The sequence below is a fragment of the Protopterus annectens genome, chromosome 14.part0 (assembly GCF_019279795.1).
Source record: "Protopterus annectens isolate FY-2018-M chromosome 14.part0, PAN1.0, whole genome shotgun sequence".
Classification (NCBI taxonomy): domain Eukaryota; kingdom Metazoa; phylum Chordata; order Ceratodontiformes; family Protopteridae; genus Protopterus; species Protopterus annectens.
Window position 1 is genome coordinate 878830483 of NC_056748.1, and position 21020 is coordinate 878851502.

Sequence of the window (21020 nt, forward strand, 5' to 3'; positions counted from 1 at the left end):
GGCTATACCACTGCTTTGTACACAGGACCACCACTAGTATAACTATTTGGCATGGCCTGACAGCTGCACAAGGATAAAGCCCTGACTAAGAGACAGATGATCGGAGATCAGTTGGTTGTCTGGATACTACATGAGCTAGCTAGAAGGATAGGAGTGACTGGATGATGACGACGACTCTTTCATCCTGTGGGAAGAATGATGATCCTGCCCAATGCAGCAAAGACACCTGGACAGGAGGAACAAATTGGCAAATGGTTCACTGAGGCTTGACAACTGTCTGCCATGAAGGGTAAAACACTTAAAAAAATGCTGTTGGGGTGGATAGAAGAAAAATAGGGCAGTTTCAAAGCAGTGATTGCAGCATATACAGGGCTGTACTTCAATAAACAAATATTATATTTTGTACTTATTATTGCCATTAAACAGAAACAGATTCATGAATAAGTTAGATAAATGATGTGGATGAAAGTTTTGCTTTTTAACATAACTACAACTGCAAAAGAATATTCTGTCTGTCCTCTCTGTGTGCTCTTCAACCAATAAAAGATGTATATAGTGGAAAGGAAAATATTCATGGGACAGTGTGCTATGAAATAAAATTGCTAAAAACAAACATAAGCAAACACAAAAGATGTTACCATTCAAGTCTATAAACTGCTGTCTCCTCAATGGAGTTCAATGCACTGCAAGAAATGTTCACCAGTTACACAGAATAACACCATTTCTCGAGAGAAGATGCAGCCTTTACCTTTCCCACATAGTTTGGCTTGAGCTGCTGTTTCCCCAGGGCTTGTTCTACCTGGAGTGGTGCCAAAAATGGTCTTCCTGGCCTTTCTTTCCTTTCCTCTGCCAGAGTCAGATGAGTTTAGCATTGAAAGTCCTGTTCCCATAAAACAAAAACAAGCAAGTCAAAGACCAGGACCAAGGATCATGACATTTTCCATCATTCCTTCTCATTAATATATAAGCCACTGATCCCATTAGTCACGGATTACAATGGGTCAGGACAGACTGCAAACACAACTCTCATATGCAGTATATATTAAATGCCCAGTCCTTTACAGCACACAGCATGGCAGGAAGATTAATGTGCAAAACTAGATTCATAGCTAAAATCTTTCCTGTGTTACATCAGTATTAGCGGAGTTCTAAGGTTTGTAAATGTAATTCAAGATTTCATACAGTGCCTTACAAAATGATATGGTGCACACAGTTTCCTGGGAAGCAATCTTTTACTTGCAAACTAAAAATTAACTAGAAAAGGGTGGCACAGTTCTTTATACAGTTACATTTTACATAAGCAAGTACATTTTTGGGAGAACAAACTATCCACAAATGCACACATATACATATCTACCCAAGTGTTTGCATGCACGCATGTTTGTATACATACACACACTCAGATATAGATATAAATACATACAAATACCTACATACATATGCGCGCACACACACACTCAGACATACTTAAACATACATAAATACCTACACACACACACACACACACACACACACACACACACACACACACACACACACATACATAAACATAAATACCTACATGCACGCGTACACACACTCATCTATATATATATAAACATATATAAATACCTACACACACACACACACACACACACACACACACACACACACACACACACAGTCATATACATTTATATGCATACACATTGTATCCTCTCTCTCTCTCTTTATATAGATAGACAGAAATTGAAATAGAACAATAAAAAAAGCTCTTTTAAGGTGACCCTCTGCACCCCCTCATAACCCTACTTTAAATATAACAACTGTGATATCACACAGCCTTGGAGGAAGAACAAATTCCTTTTTTCCATTGTGTAGTGATACCAGGAAAAACATACACCAACCGACCCCACTGCACAGCAGTATAAGTAATTGGAAATTGCCCATTCACTTAAACTGCTAAATGCCAGGAGCCATACTTCATCCCTCTGTTGCAGCATTCGAAGAAACATACTTGAACAAAAATTCTACAATCCTAATTATCAATAAAGTATGACTTCATGAAATAAATGGCTATACACGTTTAATGTTAAGATTTAAACTAATGCATGGCAATGGTTTACCAGGCGGCAGTGATATCAGCGGCAGTATAGTGTCGGACATTAAAGTGTGATCCATCAAAAAAGACACAATCCATCTAAGGCTGAGTTCCTGATGGTGCACACAACAGTGTATCATTATTTATTATGAGGTTGCCACATTGCTAACAGCAGAACTTTTATAGATAATGTATATAATCTGGGGATAGCATTTGGTCAAGTCTCTCACTCCAGGACTGTGTCAGCTATTGTCAGTTCCTCTTTTCTGCACTTCTAGAACATTTCTAGGATTAATAGAATTTTCTTCCTGAGGACTTAAAGAGTTCATACTCTTGCGCTATTCTGACTTGAATGTCAGAGTGCTTTATATCTAGGGGTCCCTGGTGGAGAATTACATAAGGTAAAGATAGTGTACAATGTCACAGCCCAGTCACTATCTGGTACTCATAGATGGTGTACACTGCTACAGCCCAGTCGCTACCTGGTACTCTCAGATGGTATACAGTGCTACAGCCCAGTCACTATCTGGTACTCTTAGATGGTGTACAATGCTTCAGCCCAGTCACTATTTGGTACTCTTAGATGGTGTACAATGCTACAGCCCAGTCACTATCTGGTACTCTTAGCTTATCTCATGTAACACTTACTTTGCATGCTAGTCAGGTTTCAGATTTTTCATGGTAAATGATCTTAACATACAATGCATTACACAATCTGGTCCTGATTATTTGAAGAACCTTGTAATACATGATCACCTGTTAAGAGTCCTCCACTTATCTCCTGCTGGGCTGCTGTGAGGTCCATGTGTTCAACACATTTCTGTTATCCTCTGAGCCTTTTTGTTAGCTACTGCAGCCTTTTCAAACTCTTTACTCCAGGTGCTGGGAGACATCACTACTGAACTGGTCTTCCAGTCTTAAATGAAAATGTTTTTGTTTTGTCAGGCTTTTGTGGAGATATGATAAATTACTGTATAATTCACTGCCTCATAAGAGTAATGAGTTCAGGTATTTTAATTATCTCATTTCCTTTGTGTTTTCATTACTGTGGTGCATAGCTCTCAACTGTCCAGATTTATGCGGAATGTCGAAATTTTTGCCTCATATTTTTGGTCAATTTCTCATGCAATTTGTGATTTTCTGGAAAATCATTGAGGTTTGAAGTCACTAAATAATGACATACATTTGAGTTTCAGACTTAATATCATCCAGAAAATGTATGTTAAAGCAAACCTTGTTATTCTAGCAGCTTTCTAAGTTTATAAGAGCAACATTTAACGTTTGTTCCTATTTTAGTGCGTTTGTCCTCCCATTATTTTAGGGCGTTTGTTCTCCCATTATTTTAGGCTTTGTTGAGATTTTTTGTGCTAACATGTTGAGAGGTATGCTGTGTTGCACCTTGACATTTTGAGAAGGTAAAGAGGAAGCACAAGCATGTTTACTGCTATGATGTTTTAAATCTTCACTCTACCTCAACTGGACAATATAAATATCATTTTAAATACAGTAAGTACATGCTAGACTAGACTATTACTCACAAATTGTCTGTGATTATAGTTTTTTTTTTTAGGTGGCAGGCTTCCCACCCCTGCTTCATTCTGACAACTGCCTCCAGAGCCCCATACCCATTGATGAGTCTCTTGGTCATTCTAATCTACTCTTGGGCTAATACTGACTTTTCAATCAGGGCCAGTGTTGATCCTAAGGGAAGCCTTTGGGTGGAGTTGCTATTTTACATATATCAAGGGGCTTTCTATTTAAAGCCTACCCCTGTTTTGTATCTCTCCCTCCCTCAGTTTACATAGCCGTGTTGTGAGGGAGGGAGTGCAATGGGAACATTCAACATCCCACCCTGCCTCCATGGAAGCTCAGCTATGCTCCCTCCTATAACTTCTTACACTATGTCTTCCCTTGCACAACTCCAGCCTTTGCCAGGGACATCAAGAGAAACACCCACTTCTTAACCCGGAATGGGCACACTTCCGTCTTCCCTGGTGATATGTAAGAAGCCAAAGCCTGGGTTGCCTGGACTGTAGTCAGGGCCGGTTTACAATCAAAATCCCGAATGCAGTTTCTCTGTAGAGAGGATATCGAATGGCAGATGTTAGATGTTGCCGACCGTTACATGCTTGATAGTTCGCATCAGTGAATGCCACTGTGCATTCACTGATATGAACTTGATCTAATGACTAGAGATCATGGTACAGTGCGGACTGGGACATTCATCCCTTTCCTCACTGTAGTGTGACCTCTGACGTGGAATATATAGTTACCAGGGGGTGTGGGGGCACAGCCTCCCACAGAGGGGCTTGCCCCTCTGCAAAAATATGATGTGAAGCGTAAGAGATACACTTACCTGAGCTCAGCGAAAATGTCGAATCTGCTGAATTCATGTCACCAAAGTGATATTTTGCAGTTCGAGGTTCCAAACGGATTTTGTTTAAAATTTTGAGATTTTGATAGTAAAATGTCAGGGCCTTATCCCTTCTATGCCATCAGAGTGTCTGTGTGATTATAGTTAGAGCCTTTTAAGAAGAAACTAAAGTAATCTCAGCAGTCTATAAATATTCAAAGTGCATCTGTTCACTTGAGGATGAGTATACACAAAACCCATTGGATGACATTACTATTAGCACTAATGAAGATGACAAATGGGGATTTAAGTCAAATTAAGGTCACATGCTCACATCATGTTACTACTGTACTCCAGCTGAAGGAGGCACCAAAAGTACAGAAAGCACACTTGGAGAACCAAAGGAGGATAGTGATAATACATTCCCAGGGCCTGAAAGAAATTCACATAAGATCTCAGAAAGTCAAGCCATGAATGGATGTTTTGGATAATAGGGCTCAGCTAAACAACTTACGGTATATTGGGCTACCAGAAAAGGTGGAAGGAGCAAACCTTATATCCTTCCTCCGGAAGGAACTCCAGTATCTACTTGGGTTTAGCAGTTTACCAACAATTGAAAGGGTGAGCAGAATAACTATCACAGTCAGTAAAAGCAACATTCGCCACCATTTCATAGCAAAGTTTCTTGACTATAAAGACAGGGAGGCAGTACTACAAAGAGCTAGTCAGACTGTAGTGAATTCAAGAATAGCAGGCAGTCAGGCCAGGATTACCCCAAACTACAGCAAGTGCTCTCTTTCAAAGGAAGAAATCCTTTGCCCATTTATCAGGAAGGGCAGAGACCTAGGATTCCTGGGTTCCCTATTAGAAGACCGAAGACGCATTCTTTCAAATGCGTCCTGGTCGAACTCAAAAGCCTGAAATGGCAAAATATTGAAGCGGCTTTTGAGTGAATTCTTTCCCTGGGAAAGAATTCTCTTGGCCGCTTCGTTACTTTGCCGTTTTTGGCACTGTAGTGGAACATTGGTCTCGGAGTTGGTATATTTAAGTAGGGGTGTGTGGGAGGCGAAGCCCCCCCCACTTAATGTAATGTGTAAAGTGTTTTATTTTTTGTTGGAACAGCGATTTTTTCCCTGTTTTAATGCAGGCATGACCACTACTTAGTGAGCACAAGAGAAGGGATAAGCGTGCAACAATTGCACCAATAAAGTCAATTGAAGAAAAAAAAAAAGTAAAGGGTAACAGGACTCAGTGAAGCAAAAACCCATGGCTCAGAAATCATTGGAAAAGGAACACTTGCCACATAACTTCAATATGGCCAGTCAAGAGGAGAAGGTTAACACCTGCACCACACCACATTCAACACATAGCCCACCAGTACATCACCACAGCCCTCATATAGTAACACAAAATACACAGCTATATTCACGGAGGCTGTCAATAAAAACCTGCCCAAACAACAGAGGCCTCCGAGGCAGAAACGCAAACAGCCACCACATTCCAGCACAAACCATGTAACACATAGCTCACATAAACAATGTGCCACACAACCAAAGCCCCTAAGGCAAAACAACTTACCCAATACACTAGTCATAGGTGACTCAATAGTAAGGCACACTGATGTCCCACTCACTAGGCTGAATAAGGAGAAAGTTATGGTCAGCTGCCTGTCGGGTGCCAGGATGCACCACATAATACACGCACGCAGGTCGCTCCACGACAGGTACAAATATGACTCTGTGATTGTCCATGTTGGTGTGAACAACCCAGGAAGTATCTCCCTGGATTACAAGAAAAGAGATGTAGAGGAGCTCTCGGATCTTGTAGCCCAGGCAGGTATGACCCTAGCTCTGAGTAGCATCCTACCATCACCCAGAATGACACCACAATACAAACAGAAAATGATTGACTTTAACAACTGGCTAAGTTTCTGGTGTCATTCCAAGGGGATCTAGTATCTGTCTGCCTGGGATGACATGATTGACAGACCTTGATGTTTGGACTGAAGCACTAAAGGCGGAGCTGTCTCCATATTCATAAAAGATATGCACACCTCCAGACAAATAGTCCAACATAATGCATCAGAGATACTTCAGGTGCAGCTAACACTGGGTAAAACTGCAATCCAGCTTCTAGCTTGCTATCGATCCCCCTCCACGTCCCAAGAATCCCACTCCACATTCCTAAATACACTGGAAAATATTAGGGTACAACCCAATATCCTTATACTGAAGGACTTTAACTACCCCTCCATTAACGGGGAAAATTACTCATGTACCAACATACTAGCTCAACGTTTTCTGGAATTCATTAATTCCAACTCCCTGGACCAACTCATTCTTACCGCCACCAGGGGTAGAAACATCCTTGACCTGGTCATTAACAACATGGGCAACCGTTGCTCTACACCTGAAATCAATTCCTCCCTGGTCAGATCTGGCCACAAACTTATCACCATGGACATCCACATCCCACCCACACCTCCACTAAAGGAAACCACCATAAAAAGTTTCTCCAAAGCCAACTTTGGGCTTCTAAAAACAAAGGTGGCAAACTTTGCGACGCCCACGCAAATGGAAAATAGGTGCATGACAGCTGAATCATACACCAATGCACTGTATAAGCACATAAATATGTGCATGGAATGGGCTATACCAAACAGAACCAAGATGCTCTCCTCCAAAAAAAGGAAGCCAATCTGGTGGACCCCTACCATCAACAAACTCTACAACAGAAGAAAAAAAACAGTTGCCGAAAACAGTGAAATCCCAAGACTGGAAAAACTCCCTTGTTAGCCTCAGCAGAAAACTGAGATCCCTTATCAAATCATCTAAAGCTAGCTACAAAAACAAAATTGTTGCAAATTCTAAAGACAACCACAAGGCATTCTATAGCTACGTCAAGAATCTACATGGCAATACTCAGATCTGCTCTGAGTTACAGCACAATGGCAATACATATACAGAACCAACCGATATTGCCAATATATTGGCCGACAGGTTCAGTGCAAACTTTAGCCCCCTTTCACTCCCAAAAGGCCCATCTCAATACCTGAGGAAAGCCAAGTCCCTATCATCACGACTACACAGGTAAAAAATGCACTGTCCAAAGCCAAGAATACAGCTTCCATGGGACCTGATAATATCCCTGGCTGTGTTCTACATGAATTACAAAGTGAACTGGCACCACACCCGAGTATCATGTTCAATCCCAGCCTCATTTCAGGCTTTGTTCCTGCTGAATGGCACACTGCTACAGTCATCCCACTCCACAAAGAGGGAGCAACTACAGATCCTGGGAACTACCGTCCCATTAGCCTGACTAGTCTGATATGTAAGGCCATGGAGCACATCATCATGGACCTTATTAATACGGACATAGGGAATCTCCAAACTCTGGTCCCTACACAGTTTGGGTTTGTGAAGGGTAGATCATGCCTGCTCAATCTGATAGACTTTTTCGAGTCTGTCACTAGAGCTGTGGATGAGGGCAAGGTGTTTCACACAGCCTACCTAGATCCTGCCAAGGCCTTCAACACCATCCCTCACTCAGGAATCATAGATAGACTTACTAAACTAGGCAAAACCCTTATGTCATAAGATGGGTAGCCAACTGGCTCACTGATAGAACCCACACTGTAAAAATAGCAAACTCTAAATCTCACTACTGACCAGTTACAAGTGGCGTTCCACAGGGATCGGTCCTGGGTCCTCTCCTGTTTGGAATCTACTTCTCAGAAGTCCAGGCCAATGCAAAGGACTCTGGCTGACCAAGTTGGCAGATGACTGCAAACTGGGAGCCATCATTAATTCTCCAAAGGACTTAGACATCCTACAACAAGGCCTCACTGAAACCAATGACTGGTGCAAGAACCATGGCCTTAAGCTCAATGTCAAAAAGTGCATTGTCATTCCCTTTGGGAAAAATTCAGTGCCCATGACCTACCACATAGGCAGTAGTCTGCTAAATACCAAAGAAGTGATAAGAGACCTGGGGACACAAGTCGACAGCAACCTCTCCTTTGATAACCACATTGCCACTGTGGTCAGAAAGTCCTTGTACGCAGCACATCTTATCAAAAAAGGTTTCTCATCTAGGAAGGAAGAGGTCATAATCCCTCTTGACTCGTCCCTCATTAGACCTATTATAGAATATAATGCCCCATTTGGTATGTACCTCAATAGACACTGACAACTGGAAAGCTCACAAAAATACCTATCTTCTTGGATCTTAGGCCTTAGACATATGCCGTACACTGACAGACTCAGAAAACTCCAGCTATACTCGGTCTCATATCTCTTACTTAGAGGCGATCTCTGCTTGACCTACAAAGCCATGTCTGACTTACAGCTGTTAGATATGCTACACCTAAAGAAATCCCAATCCCTCTGCACCACACGCTTGAGGGACCTAAACCTCATTACCACCATAAACAGAACATGCTGGAGGGACAGGTTCCTAACCCAATGATTTCCCATACTCTGGAACAAACTTCCCATTCACGTCAAGCAGAGCACTTCACTGGCCCTCTTCAAGAGAAATTTTGATTAGTGGATGGACAATAGGAAGTTCACCCCGAGAATTAACTCAATGGCCCTGCTTGACAGGGGCACAAGAAAACTAAGTTCGGGCAGTTCAAACCAGGGATCACCTCAGTGGCCTTGGTTGACAAGGGCACTGGAAACTAACTTTGGGTGGCATGATGCCAGGGAATTTCTTGGGCTAGGCTTATATAGGCTCCAAGGCCATTAGCCTAGTACACACCTATGAACCTATGAGGGATTAATAGCCTGGGAGGGGTGGATCTTTAAATAAACAGAGAGAGGTGAGTTACCTTTTGTCTGTCTTTCTCAACAATACACACTGAATTTCAGAAAGATTAGGAAGTCTGAGTATAAAAATGGTACAGGGAAAGAAAGACAACAGTTCTGAGTGAAGGTATGTGGAAGGATAAAAGGGGGGCAGGCTACAGAATGCATAATGCAGAACGTAAATGGTATAAACCCTTACATGAAGGTTAGAGCCACACTAAAAATCATAGAAGCAAGGGGAATATTATACTGTTACAGAAAACAGTTAAGAGAGAGGAATATACAGAATTGTTTGAAGGGATGGAAAGGGTGAGTGGTACATAGCTGTGCCAAATTTATCAAAAGCAGGATAACAACATTTCATGCATAGGGAGAATGGTTTAAGAAGGCAACCAAGAAAGATAAGTAGGAAGAGGGGTGGTATGTAAGGTTGAAACAGGAAAACATGAAATGATAATTAGGAATGTTTATAGCCTCACTGATTACATCCCAGCGCATCTAGCAACTTTCGGGACTACAATCAAAATGCAACCATAAGGGGAGACTAAAATTTTGAATGAGATATAATATGGCATGTAACCCAGAGAAAGACAGAATACTAAAACTTGTCTACCTAAGTGTGGTAAGGAATTGGCAAAAGGTATGAAAGAGTTGAGTGTACTGGATGCCTGGAGATTATTACACCTGGAAGAAGTAGACTATACATACTACTCTAATAAGACAGGAAGTGCTAGCAGGCTTGATTTTTGATTAGTTTTACAAAATCTAATGGACCATATAATAACAGTGGAACATAAATCTGAGTCCCTACTGGATCACAATGCAGTAATTTTAACCTTAGATAGGAATTTGTATATAAAAGAAATAAGGAAGAGATTAGATGCTTTAAAGATGAAAGAAAGAAGGGCATTTTGGGGAAGTGGACAAGGGAATACCAAAATCAATGGCAAACAAGTCAGGTATATATTGGCCACCCTTCATTACTATCGCTCTCACATTAGTGCAGTAGTGGCTTTTAAAATCCAGTATTGAATTTGCAGTGAAACCTGAGCTCTGTATGTCTTTTAAAGTGCAGCAACTGTTTCCTACATTTGTTTTAAGCAGTTTTTATGGTTTAATAGAATAGGTGCTTTTCTTTTTCTAACTAACACATGAATGCTACAGTGCTCCACGTAGGCAGGGCATAAAGTTTAGCAACTGTTTACTACATTTGTAGCAGGTAGTTGGCACAGTTTAAAAGAAAACTTTTGTTTAAACTAATACACGAGTGCTGTAGCAATCCACGCAGGCAGGGAATAAACTGTAGCAAGTGTTCGCTGCATTTGTAGCAAGCAGTGCACTACAGCTAAAAAGCAAATTTTTTATAGATATAGTCATATGTGTGGAGCAGAAGGAGGGCAAAGAAACAGTACCAAAATGGCTGGGGCAGGAAGGGGGGTGTGTGTCATGCATTTAGCCACCTGGTTGGTGTACCAGTAGAAGGAATAGCAGGTTTTTTTTTTTGCTCTTGAATGGAACAGCTGCTGGTGGGGGGCCTGGATCTAACTGTAATAAGCCTATCTCTAAAATGATCAGCTTAATACAATGAAGTGCCCTTTTTTTTTGCACTTCACCTGAAGAGATAAGGGGGTGGGGTGCTGGTTTGTGGTACCAGGACATGGTGTTGGTAGAGCCAACTATGCTTCTGAGTTGTTGTTGTGTCTTTCAGCTATTCCCGATTAGAGGTCGCCACAGTGGAACTCCAGTCCACTACTGACTGGCAGTAGATTTTTACATGCCGAATTGCCGGCCCTGATGCACAACCTTCAACGAAGGTACGCCCATTCATGCATGTCTCCACACTGAAGACGCTCTAGCTGAGAATCAAACAGGACATCTTACTGTGAGGCGACAACGCTGCCGCAGCAGCACCACCACCGCAGTTTCTGAGTACATACTGTAAATGCTATAAAGTTAATGTGAGAGAATGGACATATAGAGTATATAGGGATGGGAAGCATAAGAAGAAGAGAGAGACTTGATGTATATAAGATGTGATTAAGTTTACAAAGAGGGAGTATCAGCAGAAACACTGCCAGGACAATGTACTCTTACAACACAAAACAGTTTGTGAACATACTCAATTAATGGGAAGGATAGTTGCAATTTTATTTGGTCAAAGGGATTAAATCACGAAAGTTCCTAACAAACAGGCTGAAAGAAAGGGCAAGCGGGCTAATCATTTCAGATCCTAGATCTGTGGAGGGAATGAAATTTACACATCCAGGGGCAGATTAACCAACTTCTTGCAGTTAGTACACAAAAACCCCATGAGATGGTGAAGGAAGATTATAAGAAGAAAACGTGTGCTTTTTTAGAAGCTATAAGATTAGTAACAGTGAGTCAGAAGAAGCGAGTGCATCAGTTGCATAAGGACATTTTAAAAGAGGGGATATTTCTCACTATTAAAGATCATAAATTCATCAAAGCTCCAGGTCTGGATGACATTAATGTTTAATTTTATAAGGCATTTAATAAGGAATTAGAAGACTGTCTCACTGATTTGTATAAAGAAGCTGAGAATAAAGGATCACTTTCACCTAACTTTCCGAGGGCTAAAGTTATACTCTTGTATAAAGACCAGAAAGACAGAATGGATTCTAACAGATACAGACCAATGTCACTACTAAATATGGAAATTAAGACATAAACAAAGATTATAGATACAGTTCTGTAGGTTAGTTAAAAGATAACCAGGAGCACTCTGCAAACGTATGTGAAAGCTAGAAGGTTGAGTAGACCTAGCTGGGACTACAGAGAAATGTCTCAAGGAGAAAAAGTCTATGGCTGCTCTGTATTTAGATGTCTAAAAGGCTTTTAACATTGTTGAATATTCCTTTGGCAAATACTTGAGAGATTTACTATCCTAAATTCATACATTAAGAAGTGTAATTTGCTGTACAGCTGTTCCTCAACTCAGGTTTCCTCCAGCAGTATAGCTAGCATCTGCTACTTTTTTACTTAAATAAGGAACGTGACAGGGTTGTCCCTTGTCCCTAATCTTATCTTCTTTGGCTGAAGAGACACATCTTGAAAATCAGGAATAGGTTGGGACATTATATCCCAAAGGTGGGTGTGTATAGTTCAATGTAGTTTGCAGATGACTCTGTAATGTAGGTATCAGATCCAGAGAGGTGATTATCAGATATAACCTGCTCTTTGCAATTTATTTGCAGCAATATCAGGTCTTAATTTAAACCCAGAGAAAACTGTCTTATTATCCAATAATAAAGAAACTGAAGCACACCTACATACTGTTGCTAAATTTATGCAGTGCAGTAATGCATGAGTGGTCTGTTGCAACCATCATTCCGCTACCCAATACTGATGCTAGCCTGGGTCACTAAGATGATCAGGTATCTGATGGTGAAAAAAGCTGACATAAAAAAGAAGGATATGAACACACAGAGCTTATAACAGGTAAATAAGGATATCGTTTCATGCTAGCAATAACTGAGTACAGGTAAAGAAAAATCTGAAACATTGCCGTGCTAAGAGGGGCACTTCTTCAATTCAATTCAAAAACGTTTTTGCTTTGCAGACCTTTGCTACAGTTGCATCCTTATATTACAATGAAACTGAAAGTTGGGTAGCTGCTGATACTTAGCACTTTCTTACCTATAATCAGAAAGACACATTGGAAAGTACACCCTCAGATTTTACTTTTCACTTTCTCATTCTAAATTGAGAGAGAAAGGATGACTGAAAAAGTCACTTTACTGTAGCTACAACTTGTTTGCTGTCAATTTTTGACCATTCTGAATATAAGATTATATGTGTGAATGTGGTCAGTGTTTAGGAACTTGATTATCTGTATAAAGCACATATACCTTGAGCAAGTAAAAAGACAACTGAGTAGTTGATTTTGACTACCCTAGTTTTTAAGTACTTTTAGTACCTTACTGTTCTACCATAGTTGCTCCACAGTCTATGGACACTCACTCAGATAGTGCAGGTGTTATCAGACATTGTCATCACTCACACACACACACACACACACACACACACACACACACACACACACACACACCTACCTCATTTTCTGCATGACCCCAGTTATTCATTATGGATACTTTTGAGGTTATATTTTTGTTAAGAGGTCGTGCAATATACTATCACCACATCAGCTGTCTGGCAAAATGTATTTATTTTACACAATATAAAAAGACACACCAGACTGCTACTTTTTAATGTCAGTCACAGCTCTGCCTTTGGCCTGTTCAGTAGTAGAGGCAGTACGTGCTACTATAACAGGCAGTCTTCAGTAGATGTTGCAAGTGAACCCAGGAGTTTTTTGTCAAGTGCATTCATCACACATTACAGATAAGAAAAAATCCATAAAATGAACAAACCACAAGTAAAAGAATAGGAAATAATATAAATTACATTGTATGGCCAGGTCAAATTTCTTTTGTATTTTGCAAATGTGTTAGCAAAACAAAATTATTAATGAGTGATAGAAGTATCACCTGGAAAATGATTTGCTATAACAAAACAATAAAAGTGAAAATCTGTATTAAAAATTGGCAGCCATGCTCAACGTTTTATTTACTTGTTTTTCATAAACTAAGAAAGTAGGGCATGTTGGTTTCTTTTCAGATGGATCCAACTAGGTATGAATTTCCCTTACTTACACTTATCTATAATTCTGCTGGGTGAACAAAGCTGAGAGAAGAGGATACTTGTGCAATAAAGAAACAGAACTGAGCAACACAGTCCAGGTAATGAATTCTACTTACATTATTCCAGAAAGGAGCTGGTTAATCTCATATTAAAGACACAATATACAGCCAAATGTTTCAGTTTTGTTACTAGTTTGAAAAATGCTTAAGGGTTATCATTTTTTCAGGGGTCCGGGCAGCATCAGTTCATTTCATGCTGTCCAACATACAGTTCTTCATGTCAGAATATATAAAATCCAAGCAAGATAATAAACATATTTTTTTTTCAGCAAATATGGCTTAGTAATATTTAAAAGAAATGTTGACTCTTTTTGAAATCTGCGTCTTTGGAAGGTGTCCTGTGCAATGTTGCCTGTTTGCTTAATGTCCCTGAGCTCACTCTGAAATGTTTAGAGTGCTAACTCTTCCTTTTCTTCAGTAAAGAAAGCTTGTTGTTGTTGTTGTTGTGTCTTTCGGCTTATCCTGGTTAGGGGTCGCCACAGCGGAACTCCGGTCTGCTAATGTTTGGTAGTGGATTTTTACATGCCGAGTTATCAGCCCTGACGCATAAACTTCAACGAAGGCACGCCCATTCACGCATGCCTCCACACAGAAGACGCTCTAGCTGAGAATTGAACGCGACAACGTCTTGCTGTGAGTTGACAACGCTACCGCAGCACCACTACAGAAAGCTATCAATAAAATATTTGTGTACATGCGTGCCTGTAAATTCATCCAGTGTCTCGCTTGTTTTGTTATCACTGAGGCACAGGTGTCTATGAGGGTGAGAACTGGCATGCTGATTATGCTTAACGGACTGACTCTGCCTTGTAAACTCTCTGAAAGCTAAGAAAAGAAATTTGAAAGGATCTTTTATTGTTACAAACATTGGAAATATCTTAGGATAAAAGCAGGACATAAAATTTAATGTATGTTACCAACCTGGTCTTCCTGAGAAGATAGATGTGTATAATGGTGAAAGTGTTAGAACTAGCGTTCTGTGGGTTAGCAGTCTTACAGCACCAGAGATGGAATTCTCTTTTGACATTCAGACAACAGCCTGGTTTTCGTTCATGTCCTCAGAAGTCTATCACCAACTAGCATCTTTAAGAAAGGAAGCAGTCACCACTTAACCCCTTCCTGTTATCTGCCCAGTATTGTAAGAAAGTGAATGTAGATATTCTCTTTGTGAACAGTGAAGATGCATGATCCCAAACACATGATTGTGTTCTTCCAACAGATAACACACTGTCCAATATAATGGTACCTATTACCTTTTATGACTAGCTCTGTTTCAGGTTTGTACTTCACAATTTCTTATGATACAAATAATCAAAGCCTCACTTAATACATTGTGTTTTTTTTTCTACTCTGCATTTTGCACTATTTTACCATCAAAAAACACACTGAAGGAGCAAAACTTACTTTAATTTCTTATCAAGTCCAATAAACTATTTTTCTGCCACTTCAGCAACTTTAGCCCTCAGTAATTCAAACCTGTTTACTGCACTGTTGCAAAAAGCACTTTCCCATTAATATGTGTGCGCACTTCTGTTTGGTAACTTGGCCATGTTTTCCATGTGAAGTGTAAACCTATGCAGTCAACTTTTAACAAGTCTGAAGGAAACTTGTAAGGCTTCAGTACTAATTATGGCCTTTAAGAACAAAGCTCAAGACCTACATTATGAAAGGAAGGTCAAGAGCTTTAAACAGCCATTTTTGGTGGATCGCGCTCAACTAGGAGAGAAGCTCTTGCCATAACTGAAACGAGCAACATGGCTTTGATTTGCCAGTGTGTGGGGAATGGGAATCTATTGGGGGATAACAATAAAAAGACAGAGGTTTACACTTACACTGTAGGAGGATGGAGGGAGGACCTACCAACTACAAAACTAATCCATAGTGAAGGCGATGAAGTTGACTGGGTGTGAGGCTTTACAAGCTGACCCTTGAAGATGACCTCAATTAGCAAATGCACAGAAATGTACCTGGGTGCAATTCACGGAGGTTGGGAGCAGACAAATCTAGGACACAAATAATGTCCCCATCCATCAAAAAAGCTTCCTTGGGTCCGAAGAAATGTATGTGCCATTATTGCCATTCCAATATTAGAAGAAATCAGAATTGTAGCCCATTGCTACTGTGTTTAAAGGCAGATGATAGTAAATCTGCAGGGGTGACCTATAAGAAAACAGCATACCTCATCCATGGAGTTTTTACACTTTGTGCTTTAAAGCATAATATGACTGTTGAGATCAAACATCAGTAAATAGCTTGTGAAAGTGGGTTTGGGGGCACTTGGGAGGTACAGTTACTCAAAACTTGGGTAATTCCTTTAACTAGAAAGGTAGTCATTATTCACTGATTGAACATCTGTCAACAGCTAACAACACACCAAGCTGATTTATTAATATTCTGTAAATCGGTTGATCTGCATTTTAGAAAAATGTGCTTATTGACGTCCACCTCAAACATGTGAACACTGAAAAGTTTTATACATTACTCTGAAGGACTTGTAACTTCACAGTTTGTCCTCTGCATGGGGGTTAGGGGGCCTTCCCCATATAAATGCATGTTAGTGGTTGCCGATTTGATGGGGTAATGTTGAGTGCCTGATGGGTATCACTAAAAAGTGATTTAGCTGACGAATTATATGAGATTTATTGCTTTGGTATAATGAAGCATAAAGGGTCCTAAGAGAATTATGATGACTAGCTGACATTCAGCATTAGACAGGCTCACAAATGCAGCGGAGTCTGTGTAGTGCATTGCCATCTAGCCAAACAATCAAAGCAACATGAAGTTGTCATATCCTAGTGTATGACACAGTGACATCTTGAACAGATAAATAACTGACCAAAACTAGATTGTTCCTTGCTACTGTGTTTATTGGTAATTACTAAACAGGAGGCCCAGGAGACCATTGAAGAACGTGACACAATTTCTCAATTGCTTTAAAACACTGTCTAGTTATGAGTTATTCACAAATGAAAGAGCAGACAAATGAATGCTGAGGTAATCAAACCCTGTACCATAAGAAGCAGCTTGTTAACAGTCTTAATCCTCTATGCCAACTGCCAAACAATGAGGAAGAAACCTATCCCTTAGCAATGCAGCACAGTTCTAGAAAGTTCACCCATCTGCATTACAAAACTGCAACTCTCCTGTGTATGACACACACAACTGTGACCACAAAGAATAGCAGAATCATTCAACTGTGATCAGCATTTCATAGGATCATGGGAGGTTACTAGGCTAATAGCCCTAGAGCCCTTACAAGGCTAACCATATTAATCCCAAGTTGTCCCAATTGTCAGCGGTTAGGTGAGTGAAGTTCACAGAGGTAAGGTTCTATGGTAGTTAATACCAACTTCCTCTATCCAGGAGGGATATGGCCACCACCTCAGGAGTGAATTTGTGGTCACCCATCCATTGATCTAGGTTCCGGTTGAAGAGGGTCAGGGAGGGGACTCTGTTTCACTTGAACTGGAAGCTTGTTCCAGAGAACTGGCAGTCTCTGGTAGATGTATCTATCTATCCAGCATGACCTATTCATATCAGAGGCTAGGTTAAGATCCCTGGAGTGAGTGACCCTCCTGCAGTTTGATTTATGAATGTGTACCATTTCCATCAGGGCTGGGTCAGAGACAAAGCCTGGTAGTCATAAACTAGTGACAGCACAATAAAGTATCAATAACAAAACTGACATCTGGTTCAGCTATATAATACCATAAGGAATAAGCTGCATTTACATAGAATAAGAATCACTAACAGGTGGTGCCACATTTTTCTGTCTGGAAATAAGGCATATCCCTCAATCTCCACACTGATGTTTTATTTTGTGAAGTTTTTTTTTTTTTTTTGCATTTTACATACTAAAAAATGACCTGAATGTTAAATGTTAAGCATGCAAGAAGAGTCCCTGATCACTTGTGATTGTGGAATAGGAATAAAAGGGGAATGGCTCATCTTTTTTCTGCTTGTGTTTTGAAGCATGTGGTAGTTGGTACAAGTCAGGGACAGGAATGAGAAAGGCCTGCTCTGGAAGAACTTGTCCTGGCTCATTGAGATGCTCCTGGATATTAAGCCAACAAGAGAACTTTGAAAATGTGATACAATGGAGTCTACTAATAACTGGAACTGAGAGCTTGAACAACCAGTGGAGGCAATTTGTTCTAATTAAATGAGATGGAAAAATATCAGAACAAAATAAACTAAAGTTTCAGAATGAGCTACTGTTGAATGACATCTTCTTCAATAATATTATGACAGCTAGGATAAAGGATGCCCAAAAAATGAAACATGAACAGCTGGCTGAGAGGCTGATTGTTGGGGAGTATGAGACTTAAATGTAATCATGTTGTCCAAGTCCTTCTTATTTGTTAATCTGGGTTAATACTTACACCCATTTTTGGGCAAGACCTGGGACACAAGCGAAGGGTAAATACAATATTTAGTGGAAGGCATGGAGACTTATGTGTGAGATACATGAAATAACCTACTTTCTGAAGAGATGTTGAGTGACACTTTAGGTCTTCAAAGAACAACTGCTTTAAAAGCGACTGTAAAATCAGTGTGACCCACCTTACATTTTAAGACAGACTGTTTGTAAGTGGGGATAACCCCCTTGCCATACCACTTTTATGTAAAGATTTGCATTTTACATGCTCAAAATTAACACCATCAACTCTCGAGCTGCTGCACCTCAGGGCAGGAGCAAAAACTTTTTCAAGGAATGTGCCTTTTAACCAAGTACTATTATTTGAGCATTTGGTTAACATGCAACTGTCGTTTCCTCTTACATCTCTGACAGTTGTCTATAGTTTTAGTCTTCCTGAAGACTGGTAAGACCTAATACTATGGATATTTGCAATCAGCCTGCCAAAAGAAGAGTCATTCATGTGGCTTTCTGCATGCCCTAGTTTAAAAATTAAATCAGTGGGACAAAGGAAAAACAGTGGATGACCCAACGTCTTTCTTTTCTGAGAGCTCCTGTAACCAGCAGTCACTCAATCTTGTATGCTATCCCTGACTTATATAAAAAGATCCATTCTAGAAAAAGTAAGTATGTGACAAGCACTGATGGTGGCCAGAAGAATACTAGTGGCAACATTTGTGTTAAATCAGGTGCCACGGAGTGAGTCACGTCTCGGAAAAGCTCAGGATCTCAAAGTGTGAAAAAAGCATTTGTTAGAGGATGAGATCTGGAGATCCTTCTGCTGCAGCATGAATATCAGCTACCAGTGCACTTAATGCAATCAGTGTACAGGTGGTAACAACAGTACACAGCAGCTGTGTTAAACAAAGGGAGCATTTGCAAAATGTCGGCCATGCAAACGACTGTGAGCAGTGACTCTAAAGGAAAATGAATGAGCAGTGAGAGCTCAAGCAGATAAAATATGAGTTATTCCAGGAATATGAAGCCAAAACACAAACAAGCAAGAAACGCTTGAGATACCACAAATTCATTTTTAATAAAACAAGCTTCATACACAATAAAAAAAAGCTTTCTCTAAAGGAGCTTTACCAACACTTAATAAAGGTCTTTTAGCGAAAGCATTTTTTTACTGTGTATGAAGCTTGTATTATAAGTACATTCATAGTATATTGAGCATTTCTTGCTTTTTGTGTTTTGACTACAGGAAAATGCTATGGGCTAAATTATGCAGAAACCTAAAGATTAAACTTTAGCAGAAAGTAAACCAGGACCCAGGACCTGTTGAATACCTAGGATCCACAGCACTTTTTTAAAGAAATCAGAAATTAAACATACTGCGAAAGGGAAAAAAACATGACAGAGAAGTCTTGCAAAGTTCAGTGGCTGTTTCTTTTCCTTGCCCTTTTTTCCCTTTGTTGAGACCACAATTATGATCTCGATATTAAAGTCTTTGATTAGTACCCTGTGTGTCACAATTAAAATTCTGCACCTACATATTGTAAAACTGAACTGCTGGCATAATCATAACTGGTCATAAAAGAGCTCAGAAAGGTGCTCAACACAAATATTTTTTATCATATAAAATCTTCCAGCAGCAGCGGAACGGCACAGTAGAAGAGTCCTTGATGTGTAGGCATATTATGTGATAAGAGACTAGTAAAAAGTCAATGTTCTTCGTGTTTCACTGTTGCAGTCATCACACTTGAGTTATCCTGCCAGGGGTAGACCTCAGTTGGCCCGAATACCAGAGGCTTAGTATTTCTGCGTCGGTTGCTGTCACTCCAGGAGTGACATCAGGTCGTTAGTAGTATAAAAACAGGCAGCCAATGCCATTAAATCAATATTTCATGCCGAGGAGCCCGAAGCAGAAGTGGTTCGCACGAGTGACGATCAGCCGCTACCTGAGTTTTCATTTCCGAAATTGAAGATTAAGTCTTCTAAAGCTAAGTACCCTGTTGGGGATCCTTTTTTCTTGCTCTAACCCATGTCAGAAAAAGTTAACATCTGTCTCACCTGTGGAAAGCAAATACCACTTCGAGATTTCCATTCTTACTGCATCACCTGTTTAGGCCCAGACCACGACGTCCCTCGATGTCAGTTTTGTGCTTTGTTTAACACCAGAACTAATTGTCGCCGGGCCCTTATCATAGCTAAATACTTTCGCTCATGATTTCCGTATTCTGAAATGGCTTCGGTAAGCCATCCGACTACCGATCTTCTGAAAAAACATAAGGCTAAAGACAGAGACAGACTGCACAGGTCCAAAACCGACAACGACACTTCTGTTAAGCTAGTTGCCAGTTCGCCAGAAATCTGTGAGGTGCTTTCGCAGCCCCTGAAGCCCATTTCTCTGGATTCGCAGGCCGCTACCGAGACCTGTATGCAGCAAAACTCTTCTTTGACTATGGAACTTGCGGATGTCTCTACCTTGGATGGGACGGGAGCCGCTGTGCATTACCCGGCTTCTGAGGAAGTTCGTACTACCGATATTCAACACAAACCGACGACTTCTTTTGTGTCTTTAGTTCTTTCTAAAACTACCCAGTTTCTAAGGCCCAGAGTATGAACTATGTCAAAAAACTGATGACTCTACCTCAAGTGCCTGCTTCCATGCCTCAATCTCAGATGCTTAAAATGG

General features: G+C 40.4%; 1 protein-coding gene across 1 annotated transcript in view; it reads right to left on the reverse strand.

Moving 5' to 3' along the window:
- The window catches only part of PLCE1 (phospholipase C epsilon 1), an 838097-nt gene that overhangs the window by 229654 nt on the left and 587423 nt on the right, over positions 1 to 21020 (reverse strand). Inside the window, exon 22 of the mRNA XM_044055634.1 lies at positions 749 to 880. Coding sequence (XP_043911569.1) covers positions 749 to 880 — 132 coding nt within the window. The remainder of the gene's footprint in view (positions 1 to 748; positions 881 to 21020) is intronic.